At 37.4% G+C, this 26380-nt stretch overlaps 1 protein-coding gene and 1 non-coding gene across 2 annotated transcripts in view; one reads left to right on the top strand and one right to left on the bottom strand.

Moving 5' to 3' along the window:
- The window catches only part of hmcn1 (hemicentin 1), a 120080-nt gene that overhangs the window by 26942 nt on the left and 66758 nt on the right, over nucleotides 1–26380 (bottom strand). Inside the window, exons 27-67 of the mRNA XM_033965339.2 lie at nucleotides 25974–26104; nucleotides 24817–24964; nucleotides 24152–24278; nucleotides 23894–24048; nucleotides 22840–23118; nucleotides 22203–22484; nucleotides 21384–21492; nucleotides 21143–21312; nucleotides 20310–20464; nucleotides 19284–19407; nucleotides 19069–19170; nucleotides 18255–18431; nucleotides 17658–17809; nucleotides 16845–16968; nucleotides 14373–14548; nucleotides 14107–14203; nucleotides 13719–13841; nucleotides 13032–13187; nucleotides 12146–12427; nucleotides 11278–11445; nucleotides 11084–11197; nucleotides 10875–10961; nucleotides 9921–10112; nucleotides 9152–9325; nucleotides 8441–8554; nucleotides 8192–8337; nucleotides 7485–7635; nucleotides 6784–6969; nucleotides 6343–6456; nucleotides 5648–5835; nucleotides 5472–5568; nucleotides 5160–5321; nucleotides 4518–4631; nucleotides 4227–4429; nucleotides 4064–4145; nucleotides 3313–3444; nucleotides 3065–3214; nucleotides 2347–2506; nucleotides 2144–2268; nucleotides 1453–1636; nucleotides 598–695 (exon numbers count right to left, since the gene is read on the bottom strand). Of these exons, the coding sequence (XP_033821230.1) occupies nucleotides 598–695; nucleotides 1453–1636; nucleotides 2144–2268; nucleotides 2347–2506; nucleotides 3065–3214; nucleotides 3313–3444; nucleotides 4064–4145; nucleotides 4227–4429; nucleotides 4518–4631; nucleotides 5160–5321; nucleotides 5472–5568; nucleotides 5648–5835; nucleotides 6343–6456; nucleotides 6784–6969; nucleotides 7485–7635; nucleotides 8192–8337; nucleotides 8441–8554; nucleotides 9152–9325; nucleotides 9921–10112; nucleotides 10875–10961; nucleotides 11084–11197; nucleotides 11278–11445; nucleotides 12146–12427; nucleotides 13032–13187; nucleotides 13719–13841; nucleotides 14107–14203; nucleotides 14373–14548; nucleotides 16845–16968; nucleotides 17658–17809; nucleotides 18255–18431; nucleotides 19069–19170; nucleotides 19284–19407; nucleotides 20310–20464; nucleotides 21143–21312; nucleotides 21384–21492; nucleotides 22203–22484; nucleotides 22840–23118; nucleotides 23894–24048; nucleotides 24152–24278; nucleotides 24817–24964; nucleotides 25974–26104 (6210 nt within the window). The remainder of the gene's footprint in view (nucleotides 1–597; nucleotides 696–1452; nucleotides 1637–2143; nucleotides 2269–2346; nucleotides 2507–3064; nucleotides 3215–3312; nucleotides 3445–4063; nucleotides 4146–4226; nucleotides 4430–4517; nucleotides 4632–5159; nucleotides 5322–5471; nucleotides 5569–5647; nucleotides 5836–6342; nucleotides 6457–6783; nucleotides 6970–7484; nucleotides 7636–8191; nucleotides 8338–8440; nucleotides 8555–9151; nucleotides 9326–9920; nucleotides 10113–10874; nucleotides 10962–11083; nucleotides 11198–11277; nucleotides 11446–12145; nucleotides 12428–13031; nucleotides 13188–13718; nucleotides 13842–14106; nucleotides 14204–14372; nucleotides 14549–16844; nucleotides 16969–17657; nucleotides 17810–18254; nucleotides 18432–19068; nucleotides 19171–19283; nucleotides 19408–20309; nucleotides 20465–21142; nucleotides 21313–21383; nucleotides 21493–22202; nucleotides 22485–22839; nucleotides 23119–23893; nucleotides 24049–24151; nucleotides 24279–24816; nucleotides 24965–25973; nucleotides 26105–26380) is intronic.
- Nucleotides 21843–21924, top strand: trnas-aga (transfer RNA serine (anticodon AGA)). The gene has a single exon. It is a non-coding gene; the product is annotated as a tRNA-Ser (tRNA).

Here is a 26380-nt window from a genome sequence, read left to right as displayed (position 1 = left end):
CCTCCTGCATTTGACCCATCTTTTAATCGCACTGGGGCAACCTGTCAGGAGGAGCTACAGTGCAAAGCCTGGGGACCAATCTTCAGATCTTGAGCTAGTCTCGGTCAGCACTACCTTAGCTGAAGAATTTTATCTTTTGTTCATGCTTTAGAAGGTTGTGTTCTTACAAGTGACTCAACAACTTATGCAATATATTGTAAAGATCTGATATTCTGTGTTTAGTTCAGAGTTGACATGTTTTGTTGTTCTTGTAAGTTGATGTGAAGGTTCTATTCGAGTTACTGGTTGGTTTTTGGAGGTTCTAGTGAGTTGAGATAGCTGTTGTTTTGCTCTTGTTTTGGCATGGGTTACGGCCTACAGTAGGTTTTGTGTTCAGAGAAACAAGGAGAAGTAATTTGGCATGATTTCTTACACCAGAACTCTACAATATCTAAGTTAAACTGCTTTATTTAAAATAATAGAGTAGTAGTTTAATTTTAAAATGACTATAATATACTGCTAATAATACAACAAAAACACACAATTTACTTCAAAATATAAAATAAAAGATTAAATAAAAGATCACACCCTCAAATATTGCTCATTTTTTGTACTTACCATGCACTCGAAGGTTGTAATGTTTGTTGTCCACTCCTGCTCTGTTTGATGCAACACACGTGTAGGTGCCACCATCTGACACTTGAGTGCGTGTTATTCTGAAAGTGGAAAATAAAGAATCATCAGACTAATTGCTGCATTATATTGGCCTGTCACAATAACAAAATTTGAAGTGTGATATATTACTGAAGTAAATTGAGACGATAAACGATAACACAGTATTGAAACAAATTTATGCCACTGATGCCACAACCCAAGAGCAGATCTATTCTGCACTGTTCTATTCTAAAGCCACAATATTGTTAATAAAAAACATCAGTTGCAACAAATAAACAGCAAAATGAAACACTTTAGTACTTAGTTTGCCATAGTTATTAATTTAGTTTAATGACGTAAATCTTATCATATAATTAAAAAATAACCAAAAATGTCACAGTACTGCAAAGAAAATTTACACACCTTACATACTGATCCCCAAAAATGATTGTTCCATCTAACATCTATTGAACGATAAGTTGATATAGTATTTATCGTGACAATCCTAGCATTATACTATTATCTTGTATGATTGATTGACGATAGGATGGTAATTATCCTGAATTCTGATGACTCTGTAGTTTAGATCTGTACAAACATGTTCTGAAATGTGATTCTTTGTCAGTTCACATTTCAGTCTTTTCTCAATTCTCCTGGATGTGTTTAAAATGTGAACCTCATTAACTGCATATCTAACTGCAATGCTTGTCTGAAAAATCAGTTATATATTTTAACCAAATCATTCAGCTCTATTCAGTAAGTTGTTTTGAACAGTTTCTTGTTTCTTTGCCTCTGTTTGAGCCCAGTCCACTAACGTACCTGAGCACCTGTCCAGCGGAGAGCAGCCTGATGTGGGAGGAGACTGGCAAAGGAAGGCCGTTTCTGAGCCAGTTCAGCTGAGGAGGAGGAGATCCAGCGGCAACGCATTCAAGGTTTACAGAACTGTCCAAAACTGTGACCACCTCCTCTGCTCCCTCTCTGCTGGCATCAATGGTGGGAGGCACTGGACAATACATAAATACAGATTAGTCAATACATGATGTTTTTCTAATTATTACTTGGTTTAGCAGTATTGTACCTGTGGTAAATATTTATCATTTTTTTCAGATAAATGGCAGATGGTTGAAGATGGCAGATGGAAAGAAGAAAAGTACAAAAATACAAGCATTTCAGTTTAAACAGTCAGATTAAACCTTCATTTAATAAAATAAAGGTGTTGTCATCATTATAACTATTGTGCAATTTAGTTAAGTTTTGGCCCATGTTAACATTATGGTTGCTAGGTAACAATGTCATAATAATGTCATATCTGCTGCCTGTGTCTAAATACGATATAAAATTATGAACTTTAACATTATAAAAAAAAATAGAAAAAACAAATAGGCAAGCTTTCTTAATAAAATATTAAATAAATTAAATTATGTTAACTATGTTTTACTGAAAGTAGTTGTCTAATCTTCTTATAAACTTGAAAAATACTCAGATCTCATTACCAGAAAGTACCACATACCATACACATTGAGGTTAAATATTCTGTCCTCCTCTCCAGCAGAGTTGGTGGCCACACAGGTGTATTTTCCACTGTCTGCGGTGTCGGCTGCGTCCAAAGTCAGTATCTTGCCGTCTGGACTGATGCTAATAAAGAACATAATGCATTTTGGATGGATTGACATTACATTCCTGGTAATAACTGCTGTTTCCCATTTATTTTACCTTAGTGAATAGTTTGAAGAGCTGTCAATGACTTCACCGTCCTTCAACCACTGGATCGTCGGAGTTGGGTTTCCTTGAGCGTCACACTCCAGCTGGATGCTTTCGTTGAACAAAACACCCATCTCAGTCGGCATCTCTGACCCTGAGATACTCGGAGGAACTAATAAAACAGCTCTGTTAACATACTGTATGAATATAAACCATTTAAAAGTTTGGAAACAAAAACATTTGAAATTCTGAAATGGAGGTCAAGGGAGAAATTGGGATTGTCTTAAGAATATCACAACATGTAACAAGTTGGATTTGGCGAATAAAAAACAGCCAGTTACAGGGTTTTCATATACAAGCCAGTTTAACAGTTATTTTTACTGTATTTTTTATTTAACAGGTGATTATTATTATTATTATTATTATTAGTAGTAGTAGTAGTAGTAGTAGTAGTAGTAGTAGTAGTAGTAGTAGTATTATTAGTATTATTATTATGCACACCTTTATGCATTTTGGGTGAGGGTAAAATCCAGATTAAATAAATACTTATACAAATGGTGTTGTAAAGACTTAAAAAATTGTATTTAGATCAGACGTCATTTGATAATTGAAAGTACATTATGGTTTACTTCATTTTAACCCCAGTCGCCTCCATTCTGGTCTAACTTCTGGACGTTAGACCATTCCAGAATCTAAATGTGATAAGGTTTGTATGATTAAAGTGCTGTACCTTGTATGGTGAGGTGGTAGCTTTTGCGAGCCTTTCCTTCCACATTTGAGGCCACACAGGTGTAAGTGCCACTGTCAGAAACTTGTGATCGAGCGATTTGAAGCTTGCTGCCTCCAGAGAAGATGTGCATCTCCAAAGACTCAGAGTTCTCTAAACCAGCATGCATAAGTATCATAGATTTATAAGGTACACAGTATAATGCCATTCACTGATTAAATATGGTTATTCCCAAAGGTAAGGATATTCACCAATAGGGAGACCATTCTTGAGCCAGGTGAGGCTGGGAGGAGGGATCCCTGTGGCGTCACAGGCAAAGGTGACAGGGTTACTGATGGTTTCTACAAATGTCTCCTCTGATGGACCATCGATACTTGGAGGAACTGAGTGATAGAAAAAATACACATTATTGTCAGTCCTCAGTGGAGAAAGAAGTACTCAGTTACTTAAATAAAAGTACAGATACTAGAGCAAAAAAAAAAAAACTCAAGTAAAAGTATCACATGAAAAAAATCTAGTTAATTACATTACAGTACCTATTTAAAAATGCACTTAAAAAGTAAAAAGTAAAACTATTTCGCACATATTTTGAGGTCTTACAAGGCTTCAAATGTAGTGATTTTTGTACAGATTTGTGCTGAATTTTGTTTAACAGAAACAATTGAATCAGTATTTTTTTTCTAGCTGTTTTTATTTGTATATTTTTGTTCGCCCAAATTACGAACATGCTAAAACTATACCCCCTCAGGCTTTTCAGCAGCTGTCAAACAATAATGAAAAATACTTTTACTTTTCAGTCCAGTTAAAAAAATGTAGTGGAGTAGAAAGTACAGATATCTGCTCTCAGATGTAGTGAAGTAAAAGAAAAAGGTATTCACTTTAAAATCTGCTTAAGTAAAGCACAAATGCCTAAAATGTGTACTTTAGTATAGTACTTCACTACTTTTACTTGGTTACATTCCACCACCACTACTAAAAATCAATGAGTCAATAATTCTGTACCATAAATATTTAGGTGAAAGTTCTTGTCCACTTGTCCTGCTACATTGGTGGCCTTGCAAACATATTGTCCAGTATCAGAGACCTAAGTGAGGAAACAAAGCATACTTTATCTGAATGAAGGAACGTTTTAGTATTATTCTTAAACTATCATCAAACCCTTCACCTCGGAGCCTTTGATCTGCAGCCTCTGTCCTTCGGCGAGGATCTGCACGTTGGCCGTTTCTGTGACGACTCTTCCGTTCTTGTACCATGTGACCGTGGGAGGAGGGACGGCATTAGACTCACACTCTAGAGTCACAGCTTTACCCATCAGCACATTCACCACAACAGGAGACCCCCCACTGCTGTCCCGGATACTGGGAGGGACTGCAAAAAGGGACATTTTATAGAGATGGATACGAATATATACATCTCTGAATAAATGATAAAAACATTAAATCAAGCAGTAACTGACCATAAACTGTGAGGTGAATGACTTTTTGAGCTTCTCCTGCTGCGTTTATGGCAACACATTTATATTTTCCTCCATCTGAAACTTTTGCTTTGAGAATCTGTAGAGTACGGCCACCTGTCGACCAAAGGAACATGTAATACATAGACATTAAACTAACAGGTCAGTGTACATTACCAGTCAAAAGTCTGGACACACTTTATGTACATTTCTTCTTTATTTCTATGATTATTTACACTGTAGATTCTCACTGAAGGCATCAAAACTATGAATCGACACATGTGGAATGTAGTAAACAAAATACAAACTCAAAATAACTCAAAACTTGTTTAAGATTTTAGTTGTTTCTTATAGTCACCCTTTCACTGCTTTGCACTAAAGGCAGAGAGGGGTGTCCTAAACTTTTGACTGGTAGTGTATAACTATAAAATATTGTGAGTACATATATAGTTGGAGGTTAAAATGAATAAATGATGTAATACCTGGCATAATTAATGCAGTAGTAAACAGTAGTAGTAAACATAAAGAAATAAAAACAACATTGAATGAGAGGGGTGTCCTAAACTTTTGACTGGTAGTGTATAACTATAAAATATTGTGAGTACATATATAGTTGGAGGGTAAAATGAATAAATTATGTAATACCTGGCATAATTAATGCATTGCTATTGGCCTGGACTGGGCCTTTTTCATTTAACCAGCTCAGAGCAGGAGGTGGGATTCCCGTCGCTTCACACGACATAGACACAAAGTTGTTCACTACAACTGTGACACTCTCCGGATTCAGCCCAATGAAAGAGGGGGGCACTAAAAGAAAAGCACAAACAATATTCATTACAAACTTTGCACTTAATATGGGAAATATAAAACTTTGGTGCACACTAGTGCACCTTTAACAATAACTCCGAGCTCACATAAAAACACAAATATTTCACAACACACTTTAATGTAACATACCGTGAACATTGAGGTTAAATGATTTTTCTGCACTGCCGGCGACATTTTCAGCCACACACACATAACGTCCTGTATCAGAAACTTGGGCAGTCAACACCTAAAAACAACAACAAAGTATTTATTCATAAAATATACAAATTACAGATCAAATAGTAAATGTATATCTATAGGCAAACCTGAAGAATGCGCCCGTTTGACAGTATGCGACGTGTGGCCTCAGCTCTGATTGGTTGGCCATCCTTATACCATGTGATATTGGGGGCGGGGTTTCCATCCGCTTGGCATTTGAGTTGCGTCGTTTTATTGGCCAACACTGTGACTTCATCAGGCATGTCTGTGTCTGAACCGCGAATGGTTGGAGGTACTAACAGAAAAAGATGACATACTTTAGTTTCCAAATGATAATTGTAGCTGTAGCTGTTTAGCCCTTAGTCAAGAGCCAATAGTAAGAGTATGGTTATTTCAAAATTATATTACTCAAATAAAAGTACAAAGCAGTGGTCCAAAAAATTACTAAACTAAACAATAAATTACGAAACTAAACATAAACGTGTAAATAATTTCATTTAGTCAACCTGAAGCTTTTGTCACTTGTAGACTTACTCACAGTGGGAAGAGAAACCACAACTTTATTCAAGAAATAGTAATTTTACACTGGAAAATATGCTCAAGTTGGAGTAAAAGTATGGTATCTGGAATCTTGTGTTGAAAAAAATACTCCAGTAAATGTATTTAAGTAAATGTATTCAAGTCTTACCCACATCCAACAAAGTAAAAGTGGTAATAGTTCAATATAAATTCTTATGTAATCCAAATGTTATAATGCTGATGTATTTATAGTAAATTTAAAATCAGCACAGGGGATACTCACATAAAACTCTGATGTCGTACTGAATAGAGTCTTCTCCTGCTTCATTCACAGCCACACAACTGTATCTGCCCGAGTCCTCCAGCTGGGCTCTGGGGATCTGCAGCACTCGACCACCTGGGAGGGCATCAGGCAATTATAGTTAGGACTGCATCAGTATTAGCGCTTAATCAGTTGATGGACTCTTAGTAGATCAATTTACAACAGCAGAGAGGAAAAAACATAGAGTGAGTAAGATGGAGTTTTGGGAGTGACTGGACAGTTTAATTTTCTTCTTCACTTATTACTGTTTACCAGTACTTTTATAGTTTTGAGCAAGATCCGAATAATATTGAGAGTTTTAGCTAGTGCGTGGTATTAGCAAAAACTCTGTTCCTGTTGAGTACATAGTAGTAGTAGTGGTTGTTTTCATATATTTTTTAGTAATTATTTTGCCTTTCTCACCTGGTAGAATCAACACTTTGCTATTGGAGTGCAGCAGTCGACCATCTTTGTACCAGGTCAGAGTGGGAGGGGGCACAGCGTTGGTTTCACAGTATAAGGATATAGGATTATTAAGGATCACGTCCCGAACATCACCATGAACACCAGGAAGAGAGGTCGTGTCTCTGTTATTGAAGTTAGGTGGAACTGAAATGGACATTTGAGACAGCATTTAACAAACTGGATATTATTTAAATAAACTATATGCCATATATAATTCACAACTGCTCTGTGGCATATTCATTTATATGCACAATTTTAAACTTAAAGGTCCACTATGTAACTTTTCTGGTGGTGCGTTCGCCGCCTGCTTTTTTCCATGGCAATATTGTGCTGTCTAGAATGTTAGAGAGCATGGCAATAAAGTTATATATTTCAATAAAGACAGCGAGGCCATGTTACAGGTCAGACCTATGGAGAAGCAAGCCCACTCACAGTGAAAATGCATGCCCAAGGTATTTTTTCAGCAATAAAAACATCTTGAATTGAAACCGATAGATGATAGATGATGTCAGTACATTGTCTAAAATCCCACAATATGGCATAAAACATCTCCATAAAGACAAGTACATGTCGGATCCCCACTAGAAAAGTTGCACAGTGCACTTTTAAGTTTTTAGTTGTTAATGTCCTTTCATTTCATTTTAGTCAACCCAGTTCACCTTGTATATTTACATCAAAGTCCTTCTCGTCCTCTCCTGCGATGTTTGTGGCCACACATGTGTAACGCCCAGTGTCTGAAACTTGAGCGTGTTTGATCTGGACAATGCGACCATTGGCTGTGATAGACACATGGTCATCTGCCAACAGGGTCTGAACAGACAGAAAACAGAAATGTCACTGGAGTCAGGTATTTAAATATAATAAAATAGTATCATAAATGGAAAAAAGGGGTGGGAAATACTGTTAAAAATATCAGATGGAGAGCCGTTTTTGATAGGGTTAGTTGACTCACTTTTTAATCCACTGTGACATTTATTTTTTTAAACTTCTGCTTATTTAGTATTTTATTTATTTATACTGACAGATATGACATTGAACTTAGTAATTATAGTATTTGTTTCATGTGGATAGACCCAGTAATTACAGAGATGTTAATCAAATCAATCTGACAGTTAAACAACAAACTCCATCGAATTCTGAACTGTCCTCCAGCTCAATTTTGAACAATAGGCCTTCTACTATGTTTGTTTTGTCTTGTCTTAGTACATATATAAGGAAAGAGAGGAATTACTTTGGATCACTGCAAACTGTTTAAAATGAACTAGTTCCGTTCCGTCACGTTTTCATATCTCCAAAACAACAGATGCTATAATATCCATTGTTCTATATATCTCCCACCACTATTGCCGTGTAAACTGTACAGTACCTGTCCGTCCTTGTACCACTGCAGAGCCGGAGTTGGGAACGCCTGAGCCGCACACTCCAAAGTCAAAGTGCTGTTAACTTTGATTTTCACCTCTTTTGGAGACAGCCCTTCTCCTGGGATGTCATTCTTATTGATCTGTGGGGGGACTGGAGTCAAATATGTGTTTAAGGAGGGTTAGTTGTTTCATTCTTACTTTATTAAATGTTTCTTATCACGTAGAAAGCATTCATAATAATTTAAAAGTCCTACCGTAAACTTTTACTTCATAGTGCTTTAGTGTCTCCCCGGCCTCATTAGTGGCCACACAGGTGTATCTCCCAGCATCCTCCTCTTTGGCATTGAGAATCTGAAGTGTACGTCCACCTGTAACACAAAACAAATCGTTATTTCTAGATTTTATTTTATTTTTATAGTCTTTTATAGTTGATTTGCTGGTTTTAAGGTGCACTATGTAACAGTTCCAGTAGGGTGTTTGCTACCTGCTTGTCTCAGGATGCCACTGCTTTGCTTAGAATGTTCCTCAGTATGGTATCAAAGGTATCTTGCATTTAATCACTAACAACTGAAGTCGAGAACTGTGTATTTATTGATAAACTAAATACTTGGAAGTTTTAAGTCATACAGTGGGACATTCAAGACAAACCAACTATATATCCGTGGAAACAACCAGGTGGTGGACCCTACATTTTAAAGTGTTTTTAAATTTGCCTGGCCAGCCAACATTATTATTTTCATGTAAACTGGTTTACCAGGTCTGAGGTCTTGATTTGAGGCCTGACGTCTGATTTTAATTGTATTTTATTTAGTGACTGACTGGACTAGTGTGACAGTCTAATGAGATTGTGAAATGCACTTTGTATCCATCTTTTTGATATATAAGTGATAAGCAAATAGATTCTTTTATTATTGTCATATATGCCACTTCACCAGTCTCTCTTATATTTTAATAAAACACCACACCTGGTAGGACTCTGACACTGCGCGTAGACTCAAAGGGGGAGCCATCTTTGAGCCATGTGATCAGAGCTGGAGGATAGGACTGAACTTCACACACGAGGGAGGTGGGACTGCTCAGGGTCACTGTCACCTCCTCAGCAGAGCCGTCAGGACCGGACTGAGCTATGGTAGGAACCACTGAAAGAGAGAGAACAGGAGGAACATGTAGTTACCAAAATATGAAAGATTTAGAGGAGGCAAAGTAGTTCAAAGTCACAATACAATGCAATAATACAATAAAACAACAATAAACAGAAATAACCATTATGAAATTTAAAGTGTAATGGAACTTTAAAATAATATTAACCAAGTCACAGTAAAAAAAACAAGGCCCTGTATAACTTTAGCACACTAAAATAGTATGTGATGAAAACAGAACAGGACAAGTGTTGACTATTGAGAAACTGTTTGGACGAAAACTGATTTGTATTTAAAGTTAATGTATTTGGACAGAGGAAACATTAAATAACACATAAATGCTGGTATCTCCAAAGAATAGACTGTAGAAAGTGGAAAAATACAATCATGCCTTGTATATTGTGAGCATAAAGACATAGATATACAAAGATATTTATGGGTTTCAACTTCCTGTTACATGCAACATTTTGAAGACTTTTTCCCTTTTCAAAATATATCATATTTTGTGTGATAATCCCTATGGCAACAGTCCTAATTTTTCCTAATACTGGAACCCATGGATAGACGTAAATAAGACTGCCCTTTTCTTTCCTACCCAGGACATTGAGGTTAAAATGGCGGCTTCGATCTCCAGCGCTGTTAGAAGCATGACAGCTGTATCTGCCCGTGTCTAAAACCTGGGCTCCGATGATGTGGAGAAAACGCCCGTGAGACAGGATCTGATGAGTCGAATCGGGCACCAGCAGCTGACCGTCCTTCTGCCATTTGATATCTGGCACTGGGTTACCTAAACAAACATGGAAGTAAGTATTAGGAATGTCATAGAACTGTTATTGTGAAAAGAAATATTAAGAAATATTAAGATTTTAAGATTGTTCAAGATTATTCATACCAAATAACAGTGAAAACCTTTTTTTTTTCTCGTTTACACTGTCAAATAGAATCACCTTTTATCTATTATGTCACTAGCTTCATGAAATTAAACTTTCTGAATGATTACCGTAATTCAAGTTAGTCAACAACAGCCAGATAAATGTAAAAATGTCTGGTGTATACATTGAATTTCTTTGCGTTTTACTCTTTTTTTGGTCTTCTAAATCAGTCTCTATTTATTTAGTTCTTAAAATAAAAAAATTAAATAAAAAATAAAGAGTAACCCATACAATTTTAAATATTTAGTAAGTCCCTGAGCAGTATGATGTATTAAATTAATTAAAATATGCTAAAATTATGAACAGGCATAGACGAAGTTGTATTCATTGTAAACCTGTCAGGATAAAAAATTTTGAAGTCCTACATATTGATAAAGAAAATATAGATGAATACATACATTATAATAATTTTTAAACAAATTTATGCCACGGACACCACAACCCAAGAGGAGATTTAAACCACATAAACTATTCTAAATGTACAATATTGAAAAAAAAAAAAAAAACATGAGCTGCAATAAATAAACAGCAGAATGAAACACTGTAGTGCTTAGTTTGCATCTGTATTTAGTCATAGAAGTTACTTTATTGATTAATATGTAATGGTAGATACTTACCAGTCGCCTCACAGGTCAGAGTAATGTTGTGTTTTTCCTTTACTTTAGCGTCATGAACAGTTCCTTCATCGACAATACTGGGTGGCACTGAATACATGAGGAAAATATATTGTCAAAACTTACCATAGAATACAATATATATACACAAAAACTCATGTTTATATATATATATTATTTTTGAATAGGCTATTGTTAATATAAGAAAATACCCAAGATGTTGAGATCAAAGTTCTTTCTTTCCTCTCCAGCAGTATTTGAAACAATACAGGTATATCTCCCAGCATCCTCCACTGTGGTATGCATTAATCGCAAACTACGTCCCCCTTGCAGATTAAGAAATAATTGTTAAACATAAAAAACACATTATTTTGTTTAAAACTACAACAGTGTAAAAGACATATACCTGATAGGATGCGCACAGTGCTGGTAGTTGTGATTGGCTGCCCGTCTTTGAGCCATGTGATTTCAGGAAGTGGGATCCCATGGCCCTCGCAGCTTAAAGCCACAGGGTTCTTCACAACGACACTGATATTGTCTGGAAACCGTATCTCACCAAGTATAGTAGGTGGGACTGTATAAAGAAAAGCAATTCAACAGTTATGTATCACTAAAACACAATTTGCTGTTTCACCAACTATTACATGTTGTCATTTGTTAACGTAATAATTGTTAACGCTACAGATATTTACGTTTACAGATAAAAAGTAAACAAAAATGAAAATATTTGAATGAAAACTAGTTATATAGGATAGGATATTTCAATGTATTACTTTTCGCTTCCAAAAAACCCCCAAAACTAAGCAATATACAAACTGACCAACCAACAAATTTTGGACATGTGACAGAATGTTTATGAAGTAGTACAGTATAATTATCATAATTTGATAACAGCCTAGTACAAATTAGACTAACACAAAAATCATATATAATTTAATGCATCTGGACTAATAATTAACAAACTGACGAACTGACTGACTGAATGAATAAATCAATAAAAAATAAAAGTGTTGAATTACTAAGGATGCATTTACATTTGCACTAAAACACTCCAAAACTGGGACTAAACTCTGAATTCGAAATCAATAACTATACATGGACTAAACTTGCCTAAACTAAGGCATGAACAGAACTAAACCAAGTCTACATTAGGACCTAACTGGGCTCTAACCAGGACCACACCAGGACAAACATGAATTCACTGTTGAACTAAATCAAAATTAGTTGTTAAAATGAGCATGATACACTTTGAGAGTACACAGATCCATTCATACCATGTACAGTGATGTCGTGCTTGCTGTCCACCTGTCCAGCCACATTCACAGCGATGCACGTGTACCTCCCAGTATCAGACACTTTAGCGTCTTTAATCTGAAGTAGTCTGCCTTCGTTCAGGACTTTGGCTCCAAGCTGCCCGGTGATTGGCCGACCGTCTTTTAACCATGTGACTGCTGGGCGTGGTACTCCCTCGGCAGCGCACTGGAGAGACAGGTCCCCTCCTTTGATCACTGTAATGTCCTCCAAGTCGCCCTCACTGGGTTTGATGTATGGGCGAACTGGACAATAGAATAAAGAGACATTTAAGAATTAGGAATTAAAAATACATTTAATTTAATTGTACACTACCGAAATTCTTATATATTTTGTATTAAAGTTTTATTAAAGAAGATCTGTTGTTCTTGTGTCTGCTCTATAATTCTAATCTCTGACACCTGTGGATCATTATCTTATAATTTGAACATTTTAAATCGCATATTCATCTAAAACAGCTTAATAAAAGTAACAAATCCACTGATGTTCTTGTAAACGTCATCTCCGATGGATCCCTTGCTTCAACATGCACAAATCAGTCCAAATACAATTTTGGGTGAGTAAACGATGAGGGGAAACAACTATAGCGTGGTTAAAAGCTCTGAAAAGTCGATTTTTGCATATCTGTTTTAAAGTATTTATTTTTGCAATAGCTTAATCATAGGCAGGCATTTATCTTATTTTGTTGTATATTCACTGACAATGTTAAAATAGCTTATATAATGTCTGATTTGGTTAAGATAGTTCTAAATAATGTGTAAACCACAGGGAGGACCCTAGAAAACAATAATGAGAAACAATGCTATGATAGATTCTGATCAGTTAAAGTAGTAATTGAAGTAGTTTTACCATAGACTTGCAGGCTGTATTCCTTGGAGCTGCTTCCAGAAGCGCTGGAGGCTGTGCAGGTGTAGGAGCCGGAGTCTGTCCTGTTTACACTCGAAATCTGAAGCTGACGGCCACCAGACAGAACTCTCACCCTCTGACTGGTTTTCAAATCTTTGCCTACAACATATTTTAAATAATAATCAATTTATCATGGAAAATATTATACTTTGCACTATGCAGCTTTCAGATAGGAAGGGGGGGGGGGGGGGGGGGGGGGGGGGGTGTCAAAAATGTTCCTCAGTAGGAGATTTAATGTTTATTTGTCATTTACTCAATTGCAGGTGTTTACAACAAATTTTTACTATGACTAAATTGTTGGAACACAGATCTGACATGTGCCATGAGCTGGTTGTGGGACCTGCTTGTCTCCATAGAGATAAAGAATCTTGGGTGTGTTCACATTTTTGCACCCAAACTACATAAAAACTAAACTGGAACTAAATTTGCAACTACTTTTGGACTAGACTAGGACTACATGGGCTCAAATGGGGCTCAAACAAAAATCTAACAAGGACAAGCGTGAACACTTAATGCCATACTGTGGAACTAAAGTAAGCTTTACATCTCCATAGACACAACAGATGCCTCCTCCAGAAAAGTTATTTAGTCCACCTTTAATTTTAACAATCACATTATTTATAAACTCACCATTTTTCTTCCAGGTGAGGCTTGGAGGAGGTATACCACTGGATTCACAAACCAAAGTGATGAGTCCTCCTTCAGTGACAGTCAGTGGAGAAACCTCCTCAGATCCTCTAATACTGGGGGAAACTGTAATGTCAAGAAAAGACCAAAAGGCGGCGCCATTGTGTTAGAGATACATTTTATCGGCTGAGAAATGAAATATCTATCATTTACAAGAATTGCTGTCACTTTGCTACTACTTACTAAATTTGATACTTGCTAAAATGAGTAACGAGTTTCGATAGTAGTATTTTGTATTGGTATCTGTGCATGGATATTATTAACAAAACCAACAGGAACAAACTTAATGCAAAACTATTATAGAAAATCTTGTGTTGCCAAAAGCACTCACCCCAAACATTGAGGTTATAGTTCTTATCAGTCTTTCCAGCGACATTGGTAGCTTCACATGTGTAGCGTCCTGAATCCTGCATCTGTGCTCTGGAAATCTTAGAAGACAGATCCAAAAAAGCCATGTATCAAATCACTAATAATTCTTGTATTAGTTTAGCAGTTCATATTTACATTACATATTGCTCCAGGATATGTTTAAAATGTGAAGTTTGAACTAAATCCAACAATTAAAACCTAAATAGCAATTCTAATAACACACCCTACCTTGAGCAAACTCCCATCCTCAGATACAGTGAGTCCGAGCTTCCTGAACAGAGGGCGTCCATCTTTACGCCAGGAGAGAGTCGGAGGAGGAATGGCATCGCTCTGACACTGCAGCTCCACTGGTTCACCAAGCATCACTGTGGCATCCACCTCCTCACCCTTTATGTTTGGTGGCACTGTGAACACAACAAAATCAATATTCAACAGTTCTTTAGCAATACAATATGTGACAATGAACAAGAGCAAAGAGATGGACAGACTGAGTGGCAGCTACTACAGCATGGGATTTTTCATGTTCATGATTTTTCATGTTCTGGAAAAGTAGGAAAAGACAAAGTTCCAGAGCTGAAGCAGCAGCTTGGATGAGCAGGGAAACATCTTCACTCCTACAACGATTTGTCCAGTTGACAGATTTAAACTTCCGTCTTTTGCTATGGATCAGACCTGGATGCCTGAGTGATTACACAGACATCTTCTGGAAAAGTAGTTTTAAATTCAGTGACAGCTGATCAAGATTAAAATAAATACATTAATAAATAAACTCACTGTATTACAACAAAAAAATTTCATTTACCCAATTACATGTGTATACACTGCTCACCTTACAAACAACTGAAATATAGAAGTCGCTGCTACACAGATCTAAGGTGCGTTCACACTTGCACCCAGACAAAATTAAAATTGTACTAAACTGGGACTAAATTCGGAAGTAGATTAGGACTAAACCAGGACTAGAACAGGACCAAACCAAGTCTACATCAGGACTAAAACTGGGCTCAAACCAGGACCCAACAAGGACAAGTATGAGCACACCCTTAATGCCATACTGTGGAACCTTAAAGCAAGAGCATAAAGATGTTATTACTTGGTTTGGATGGTCTGGTGTATGGCATTATCTATCACAAGGCCAGGTTACAGGTCAGATTTGTGGAAAGGCAAGCCCATTCAAGCCCAAGTTTTTTCAAAGTTGATGCATGATATTTACTTTAATGGCACATTGTGGAACATTCCATTCACAATTCTGTCATCCTTTAACATTATTTATTGTTTCTTTTTTTGATCCCCATAAGCTGTCACCAATTGGACAACGCCTCCTTGAACTCTAAAGCATGAATATGGAAAGTTAGAGCAAAAAATAACATTGACAAAATGTTGGCTCGATGACAAAACAGGTCACAGTGAAAGTAGCAGAGCAGCGCTGAGTTTGGGCCAGACACAGGAAGCTGCTGCTGAATGGGAACAATTACCTCCACAAATCCACCTCATTTCTCTGGACAGGCTCAGTTCAGTCTCCCTGAGGAAACGCGTGTCATGTGGATGTGTTTTGCATAGATACATAGATCAGAACAGACACACACTCAGTGACTTCGGCTTGGACTGGTTTTCTTAGGCCTTCAAAGTTTTGAAGAGGGATATAATGCTACAGGAAATATCAGAATAAACGATAATACTTAAACTACTTTATGCCACTGCTGCAATAACCCCAAAGGAAACAGCTCGATAAAGCCTCGAGTACAGTGGTTCTCAAACCGTGGTATGGTGCACAGGTATTTGTGGTTTTGTCCTAGTTTATATCTATAATAGTCCTGTTTTAGACCCGGTTTAGATCTAGTGGTTCTCAGAAGGCCAAATATTGTGGTAGTGTAAAGGTTGAAAACCACTGTTCTAGTAGACTCTTTTCTAAATGAACCATATTGTTAAAACGTCTTCACTCCTACAAGATTTGTCCAGTTGACAAATTTAACTTCGTCGTTTGCTATCAATACTGTGTAACTTTTTGTGGAGATGGTGCTTCACCTGCATGATTCCATGGAAATAGAAAGTCAAAACCATATTTTGATACATTATTCATGGAGATAAATAAGTTTGATGCCATACTGTGGAATATTATAATCAAAGGAACAACATTTCCATGGAGATAAGCAGATTGAGGCCCACCTCGAGGCAAAATAAGACTCAGGTTTGTGGAGATGCAAGCCCGCTTAGAATAAGGACACATGTTTTTCATTGCAATGCAAACATCCAAATTAAAAATAACATGTTTTTATTTTATATAGTCTATTTTGGCTAAAAAGTTCCACTGTAAAGATTTATTGTGCATAAAATTAGTAATAAATGTTAATTATTCAACCATGTACAGCTTGAATAGGAATGTATGTAAGTCGTTATAGTACTCATTGGCCTAAGTCTTGTGTAACATGTCTCCAGCTCAGCTCAGCATCAAAACTGCCGGAGTTTATTTGAAATGTTAAACTCAGTCAAACACATGTTCTCCTTCAGGCTTTTTTCACATTTATTTTTATACGACTTTGGTGGATCTACTGCGGTTAGGAGCAGCCACTTATAATGATTAAACTCTGTGACTTAATGAAGGAAATATGCACAGTGGGTTGTCTACAGTATACCAGCTCTTACAATATCATTACTCACACAGGAAGCATTGTACTATCTAATAAATGTGTCTTAACTCACCATAAACGCTGAGGTCATAGTACTTTTGTTGTTCTCCTCCTGCGTTGACAGCCACACAGGTGTACCGACCTGTGTCACCCACCTGTGCACTGCTCAGAGACAGCACCCGGCCTCCAGACAGCACCTAAGGGAGAGGGGCAGTGCTAAATACTAGATAACAGGGTGATATACTTGTAAAGCAAATGTCAGATGTACAGTATAATGTATTGTAATGATCTGATATTCTGTGTTTAGTTCAGAGTTTACACCTTTTCCTGTTCTTGTAACTGGTATGTGCAATTGTTAACGTAGCTGCTTTTTATGTGACTCTTGGCTGCTATGTCGACAGTTACTGGTCTGTTTTTGGAGACTGGCTCTAGTGAGTAGAGACTGCTGTTGTTTTACTTTTGCTTTGACATGGTTTACAGCCTACAGTAGCTCTTGTGCTCAGAAAATAAACAACCAGAACAAATTTGCCGTGTTTCCTTATACAAGAACACTACATCTAAACTAGAAAATGCCATATATTGTGATTGTTTTATACTGTAAACTAGTGATTATGCATAAATTTTATTAATTTACAATCTGGAAATAATCGTTTATTAAGTAATAGTAATGTCTGCTGTCCTAAATCCAAATCCATTATCTGTATTGCAATAAATGGCTTGAAAAAAATGAATGACCTGTTAAACTAACTACTAAAGTGCAGCCATAACTGTTAATATAGAGTTACACTTGGTATTGTATTGCACCAACAGATAGATCAAGATATATTCAAAATTTCTCCCACCTATGAGAGAGAGAGACTATGGATGTGGACACAAATGTATTCACCTGTATTCCATGAGACACACTGGCCACCGGGCTGCCGTCCTTGAGCCAGGTGAGGCTGGGCAGGGGAACACCTGTTGCTTCGCACTCCAGCCTAACAGGTTCATTCACCACCACAGTGACAGTGCCCCCTCTACTGGAGATGACAGGAGGGACTGCAAAGGGAAAGCGGATAACAACATAAGGTTTCACACAGAACAGTACCAAGAAAACTAGCACTCCCCCCCTCACAACTGCAGGGCTGTCAGGCTTTTGAGTGTGGAGTTTGCTTGCTTTTCCCTATGTCCGGGTGTTTCCTTCGGACACTCTGGTTTCCCCCATCAACCCAAAAAATGCACAATAGGTAAAATCCTCCAACTAAGGCAGTCCTGATCAAGCCTAGCTCAAAATCTGGAGATGGGTCCCCCTTAACCATGTCTCTGAACTGGTTTCAGGTCTGAATGAAAAAAGACCCCAAACTGTGGCGCCACTCCCTAGTTCCTCCTCTGTATGAAAATGTATCACATGGGGTCTGGTCAGGAACTCCAGAAGGTTCCCACAGTGTGAAAATCCCAAATAACAGATCTAAGTAGAGATATACAGTTTAAAAGTTAAACTCACCAAACACCTGTAGGCTGTGAAACATCTCGGCCATTCCGACCAGGTTCACAGCCACACATCTGTAGACTCCAGCGTCTGACAGTTGGGCTCGTTCAATCTCCAAAACCTGTCCTCGCTTCAACATCGTCACTCCGGCTGCACTAGTGAGAGGGCGGCCATCTTTGTACCATGTGATTGCTGAGAGCAGAGACAAGCATAACCAGTAAAAAATCTGCTCTATCAGATTTTTACTGTCTTGAAAACAATTGAAAAACAGAACTTGTTAATTCAACATATTCCTCACTTTCCTAATATCAGTCTTCATTCAGAGTTTTGCCATCACGGTAATGCTAACAACAATTAGCATGCTAACAGACAATAAAAAAACAACAGCATAAGCTTTATAACTACATATTTAGAGCTGCTTTTACAATACATATGTACTGGGGCAAAACCAAGTTAAATAAGTTTTTCACCCATATATCAACCACTGTCTGCTCCTATAAAACACTTTATTATTATTTGCAAAAACAGAAAGATCTGATTTGCAGTTATGTTATGATTGGCGATGAGACTGGATTGACTTAGCTATAGTGGTCCACTTTGCTTTGCTTAACAGATATAGTTGCAAATAATATGTTTGAAACCGTACTTCCTGCTTTCATGATTTGAAAATTAAGTATACAAGCTTTAATACTTACTTGGTTATACTGCAGATTATGGTGAAATTACAAGGAAATAAAGAGATTTTAGCTGCCTGTATAACATGTGCTTCTAATTCCAACTGTCTATTATAGGTCGATGTGATTTATGTATTATTTTTACTGTTTCCTACCAGGTAAAGGGCTTCCTACGGCCTTGCACTGGAGCTCAGTGGAAAACCCTGACAAGATGGTCTGGTTTATCATCTCCCCTGCATTGGGAATACTGGGAGGCTCTGGAAAACACATGAATATAATGATCAGATGACATTTTATGATCTCCACCCACTCCCTCGATATCAAAGTGTAGAGAAGAAATCCGTTTCTATGTTGTGTTTATGTGCGTTACCATGGACGCTGAGTCGTATGTGTTGCTGCGATTCGCCGGCTGCATTTGTGGCCAAACAGGTGTATTTAGCTGAATCGTCCAGTCTCGCCGCTGTGATCTTTAACAACCTGCCTGCAGAGTCCAGCTGCAAAACACACGAACAGTGAAGATAAAACAGGTGCGAAAAAGTGAAGTACATAAAACTATCTGGATCTATGAATAAATATTGTGAAGGAAAACCTCATTCTGTCTTATTTCTGTGCAATAGGACAGTTGGATGTCGAGCTGAGACAGTTACGTAATAAGATAAATGGAATCTAATTGTTTATTGAAATAATAAATCTATTTTTCAGTAATTGAACAATTGTTATCTGGACTTCAAACATGACATAACAAGTTCTACTATTATTACATGTTTCTGAAATGACATTATATTAGTTTCTTCTGACAAAAAAAAATGTGTAACTACCTTGTATTCACAGGCTTTTTTGCAATGTAATGGCTTATCAAATCACTAAAAAGAGCAACCGATCATCAAAACAATGGTTAGATGCAACCCCTAGTTGAATGTAGAACTATCTAGGGTAGTGGTTAAATTTTTCACAGCAAGTAGTACATAAGTATAATATTTGGAACCTAAACCAGTTTTAAATAGGACTATTTCAGGTCTTTATTGGGGCTAAAAATTGTATAAAATCGTCCAAAATACACATTTGCTATTCAACTTTTAAACTAAATGTAGGTTGAGCAAATTAAAAATAAAACAAACGTTAAAACTGCAGAGGAATGCAGGTGCCAACTGAAGGAGCTCTCAGTGGTACATGTCCCACAGTTTGAGAATCATTAATATAGAAAAAACTTTCAACTCGATTAGATAGTTAAAACTAAATTTGTTTAGTTTTTATTTAGATTTTTTATTAACATTGTATATTACATATAGTTTAATTATTAATTCCTTGCATGTTGTTATTGTCATTTTATGAATATAATATGGTTTAACTATATGAATAAAACGCTCAATAGCAAAAATGCATTGTAAAATCAAACCTTCAGATGCTCTTTGGTTGTGTCCAGAGGTCGGCCATCTTTGAGCCAGGTGATGCTGGGAGGAGGAATCCCGCTGGAGATGCATTCAAGACTGATGGATTTATGAAGAACCACTGAACGCTCCCCAGGACCAGTCGTACGGATGGAAGGAGGAACTACAAGATCCAATCAAAGGTGAAAAAAGTAACAAGATATACTTTTCTCATCAACAAATTTTAGGAAGACAGAAAAATAAGATTACCCAAAAATGTTGATTCCTTTGAGAGTGCATTTAAAACATATTAGACCAGACAAAATTGTATAGTGGTGAGCAATATTGATATATATAATAAATATTATTTTCATTTCTTGTTGTCCTGATAATGATAAACAGACAGTGCTATGGCAGTCCATCAGATATGTGCATGTAATTGTCATGGTTGAGGTTCAAGTATTGCACAAAAAGTGAATAGACTTGATAATGAATCACTAAAGTGATTCAAATATCACTGTTTACTAGGGCTGGATGGTGAGACTCTGCTCCAAACCACATGCTTTTGCATATTTCCAAAACAACAATTGCAATATAATCAAGTTTTCGATATATCACCCACCTGTACTGGACATGAAAGTTTTGAAGTTTCTCCTTGCTGATAAGAAGGGTCTAAGGACAGGGGGTGTTCTGGGACAGTTATCCATTTGCTTGTTTCTTAGGAATTTTAGTTAATCTGTCTGTTAATTCCTAATGACTGTTTCACTGTTTTATTTTCTAACTTTTTTTGTTAAGACCTGTGAGGCGACTGCTGTTGTGATTTTGAGCTTTGAAGGGAATGAAAGATGGGTTCAGACTTTACCATGCACAACCACATTGAAGTCCCTCTCATGGTCTCCTGCTTCATTTGTCGCCACACACTGAAATCGAGCTGTGTCTGAGACCTGGACACGAGAGATCACCAGACGCCTCCCGCTGGCAGCCACCCTCAGCCCCTCCCCCTGCCTCACGGGGGTTCCATCTTTGTACCACCTGTGAACATGTCAGCGGTGAGAAGCACTGATACAATATTGTGTTGTATGAAATAGGACAGGGTCTTTTACGTTATTGTAGGTGCAGGGGTTCCAGTGGCGTGACACTCGAGCTCCAGAGGACTGTTGATTATCACTATGCTGTCTGTGACACTGTCTCCACTGTCAATGAAAGGAGGCACTGGAAGACAAAATATATGGGAGCATTCATATAAGTACCATATGTAAAATGACTAATAATGTCTAATCCTAAATTCTATCTTTTTTTTGTATAGTTTTTTATTTTTTAAGAAATACATTTCTAGAAATAAATTTCAAACCAACTGAGTGACAAATACATTTTGTTCCATCATAAAATGGTATAAAAATAACTCTAACCAATACAACAGGGGCCATGCCTGAAGAGAGCTATAACCCTCTCTTTTTAAACTTTAGTTTGTCATGGCTCTACTGTGGCAGGTGTCCTGTTCCCACGGAATGTGCACGCTGAGCACTGCACTGCAGAGGACACACTCTCAGGTCGTGTTTCAGGTTGTCGTGGCCGAGTGGTTAAGGCGATGGACTAGAAATCCATTGGGGTCTCCCCGCGCAGGTTCGAATCCTGCCGACAACGGCACTATTTTTCCAGCTGTCATCGGGCATTTAGCAAAAGCTAGACAGCCAGCAGTATTTGTGAGAGTGATTATAGAGCTCAGAGGCTTAGCCTCAAGAGCCAGAGCGTCTACTGTGTACATGGAACACAGATGCTCTTTAACATGACAGACAACACCTGTTAGCAATTAGCAAAGATTATGATTTAAAAAGTAGGAAATAAGGACACTGCCCACAGCAGGCACTTCTAAAAAAAACATTTTCATGTAATATTATTTAGGGATTTGAAGAGTGTATTACCTAACACTTTGACATCATATTTGATCTCCTTCTCTCCGGCGATGCTTGTGGCCACACAGACGTAGCGCCCAGAGTCGGACATGGACACAGAGCTGATCTGGATTTTCTTTCCGTGTTCCAGCACACGCAGAGAGTCACTGTGCTGAACGGGAACGCCATCCTTTAGCCAGGTGAGGGAAGGGGGAGGGTGACCCCCCGCCTCACACTCTAACTCCAGGGGCTTACTCAGCACCACCCTCTTCTCAGTGGGACCGTCAACTACTCCTTCAATGGTGGGGGGCACTGTAGGAGAAACAAGTTCATTAATGCATTTATGATTGGATTTCACATTTTTAAAATGTTGCATGTGAGAGGATGGTATCAAGGCTGAAGCAGTGACTGAGCAGTGAGTTTTTCTTTGTACTACAACGGTTTATTTTATTTACACCTCAGTGTTTTTGTTTAGGTTTTGTTGTACATTTGTTTTTATTTGTTTTTATTTTAAGATGTCATAAATTGTTTATATAAAAAAGATTTTTGAATGTTTTGCACAACTATGTTTATACAAGCACAGAATTTTACCATTTTCAACTTTCTGAGGAGCCTAAATCGATATAAACATCTTATTTGTCCTTTGTTAAAAAGCACACATTCTTACAGTACACATCCAGTTTGTAGGTCTTCTCTGCGGTGCCTGCCACACTGGTCACCCTGCAGATGTAGAGGCCTGCATCAGACGCCTGAACTCGAGGGATCTTCAGATACTGCCCTCTCTCCATGTACTGGGCCTGGCGGTGGGACAGGATGGCCTCATGATTTCTGTACCAGGTAATGGAGGGGAACGGGACCCCTCGTGCCTCACACTCCAATGTCACCCCAGTGTCCAGGAGGGCTGTGACTTCTGAGGTTATGTTCCCAGCTTTTATGGAGGGTGGCACTAAAACAAAGAGAATATAATGCAGAATGATGAGAAATTAGCACTGTTGCTATTGTGACAAACAATGTAAAATCAAATAATATGGGAAAATGTGATGAATGTCATATTACCAGATAGGGGCAAGAGACAGTTTTTCCTATTGATTACATTGTACTTTCCGTTAAAATATCCAAAAGGTAAATTTCCAAATGATGAACCTGATCATTTCTAGTAATGACTGGACCCTACAACTTGATATATTACGACAAAAATCTGCATTTTAAGAACATTAATTTTAGCTGCCCCCCATTTGCATGAAATTATATTAGCCTATAGAATATTGTGATGCCACCCAGCAAACCCAGCAACAGATTGTGTTCATATAACACCACAACATGCTAGAATCCCTATAGTTTAAAATTGAGCTGAAGGACAGGTTGGAATTCAGATTTGTTGACCTGGTTTATGGTTAATTTCTCTGTAATTACCAGGCCTATCCACATGAAACAAAAACTGGCACGAAGTACAATGTTTTTTCTGTTAGTATAAATAAACAAAAGCAAACTCAATCTCCCATGATACCTTTAGAAAGTGATGCCAATAATCAACCTCAAAGACACAATTGTTGTCAGATGAAAGGACCTCAAGCCATAAGATTAATATGACAACTTAGTGAAGCCTATCCATAACAAATAATAAATTTGTATATTTAACACTGAATCCACCGTCAGAATTTAATTCTGACAAACATGAACACAACTTGTAAAAATATGTATCATGTTAATTAAGTACATACCATAGATACTGAGGTTGAAGTCTTTGGACTGTTTGCCAGCCGTGTTAGTGACACTGCACTGATAACGAGCCTGGTCTCCCAAACGAGCACTTTTGATTTTCAATATTTGACCCTTATTTTTGACCTCGATATTGGGATCACCAAGAAAAACAAGCCTGGAATGAAATGACAAAAATCAAATAATTACATTTTGGTTTTTAAAAATTGAAAAAAAAGAATAAAAAACCCCCAATACTTTTATTGTTTTACTGCACTCACTTCCTGTCTTTGTACCACTGTATTGTGGGAAATGGAAACCCTTGGACTTTGCACTCCAGAATGATCTCCTGCTTGAGGATCGCAGTGACATCTCGAGGAGAACCAGATCCTATTATGGTTGGCGGAACTGTAAGACAAACAACAATTTAATATAGTGTGATGCGTTCAATGACAAATTAATAAAGAGTTAAGTTCTGGTGATCCCCCATTTATATGATCAGTGTCTAAAATAATCTAGCTTGCATTTAATCAGTTCAGTGACACAAAACATGTATTTTTACTGTGAGCTGGGTGACCTCTCTACAGATCGGACCGTGGCCTGGTGGCATCTCCAGCTTGATTCCATGGAGATAGATATGTATTATCCAAACAGTGGAACATTCCAGGCAAAGCAATACCATCTCCATGGAAACAAGCCCTTCACCAAAAAAGTTACATGGTGCACCTTTAAAATCAAAATTTCTTATTTAGATTAGATATTTAACTTAACTTAACAAATAGTGGCTGAATTCTTTGGTATTTAAAAGTTAAAAATATAGACGTACAAACAGATGCACAAAAACACAGTATTAATTTGACTTTGTACTGTAGCTTCTGTCTTATATTCAATCACATATCAGTCTTAACGAGTATTTTTATTGAAATGTTAGTGCTGTCTCACTCACCCAGCACATCTAAGTAGAAGTCTTTCTCTGTGCTGCCAGCGATGTTTATGGCTTTACAGCTGTAGCTCCCTGCATCTGGTCTGGCAGCCTGCAGGAGCTTAAGGGTCTTTCCTGAATCCAATATTTGAATGCTGTTACTAGAAACTACCTGTCAACACAACAAGCATATAATTAACAAAACACAGAAAGGAGTGACGTAATGCTTCCAGAAAGATTAAAGAGCCTGTACCTGATTTTTGCCATGTATTTGAGCAAAACTTTCTATTGTATAAACAGCTCTTGAAGTCAAAATAAGACTACTGTGTCTTGTCTGCATCTAATTATAAAACTGTGAAGGTTGTGAAAAGAGCTTATAAACTCATTGCAGTGAATAATTTCAATGGTCTGAATACGGAGGTGAGGTGAAAGTGAGGAATAAATATGGACCACTGCAAAGCTTTTAAAATGATCTAGTTCCGTGTTCCACATTTTTAAGACAGTAAAAATCAGGAACTGCAGAAATTGTTATATAACTACAAAGAAAGTCAGTTTTAAGTGAATGTGAAATTCCACAGAGTGAAACAAGTCATTATGTTGTTATCTGCTGCTCAATGCCAAAAGCACTAAAAGAGTTTTGATTCAAATTGCTCGCAATTACAAGACTGAAGTAAAGTGCTTTGATTTTCTGTTTGACAAACAGGGCAGGCATCAAAAAAGCAAAAAAAAACAAAACATCTAGCCACTATTAAAGTGGCATCAACAAACACATCAAGTCTAACTGCACTGTAAATTGCCTTTTGACCCTAAAATGCAAGAATTGACCCCTAAAATGCAAGAATTAATTTTAATTTTGTGGAAGAACTCTTTACGTTCTGTAAACTATATATACTCTATATGTAGAAAGAAAAAAACACAGACAGACATAAACAAACAAAGGTAACCAATGATTTCAATATTTTTTAAAGATTCTGCATACGAGCGTGCTCATTCTCAGTATATGCACAGGCCATGCCTGATGTGAAAGCTCAGAACCTCCAGACTTCACTCAGTGAGCTGCAGAGGCTGCACTAGCACTGATTAATGATTGGCTGCAGGTGCTTAGACTTAGGTAGTCATGTTTCCTTTAGAATCAAATGAACTATGTAAATGATCAGTCCATACTCAGTGTGTTGACTTACAGGGATGCCGTTCTTGTACCAGGTGATCACAGGAGGTGGACTTCCTGTGACATCACACACGATGGAGGTCGGCTGGTTTAGGACGACAGAGACATTGCCTGAAGTTTCACTGTTGACAAAATCTGGGGGGACTGAAAATTACACAAATATTAGTAACATTTAGGGAAGACATGATCCGAAAATACATAATAGAAAAAGGTCCATTGACTTAGGGTTAGGTTTAAAACTGCAGAGCAGATTCTTGCTGTATTTCACAGTAGCAAGTAGCTTTTTTATAACTGTTTTTATTTATTAACCTTATATCAACATTTTTCAACTATTGCAAGTAAGTACAGGATAGTGGGGTAGGTGTAAACTGAAATTCTTCAACTGCTGAAATGCAAAAAAAAACAAAGGACTACTCAAAA

Source organism: Periophthalmus magnuspinnatus, chromosome 4 (assembly GCF_009829125.3).
Source record: "Periophthalmus magnuspinnatus isolate fPerMag1 chromosome 4, fPerMag1.2.pri, whole genome shotgun sequence".
NCBI lineage: Eukaryota > Metazoa > Chordata > Actinopteri > Gobiiformes > Gobiidae > Periophthalmus > Periophthalmus magnuspinnatus.
Note: the sequence above shows the minus strand (reverse complement) of the source record. Positions and strands in the feature narration are given on the sequence as shown.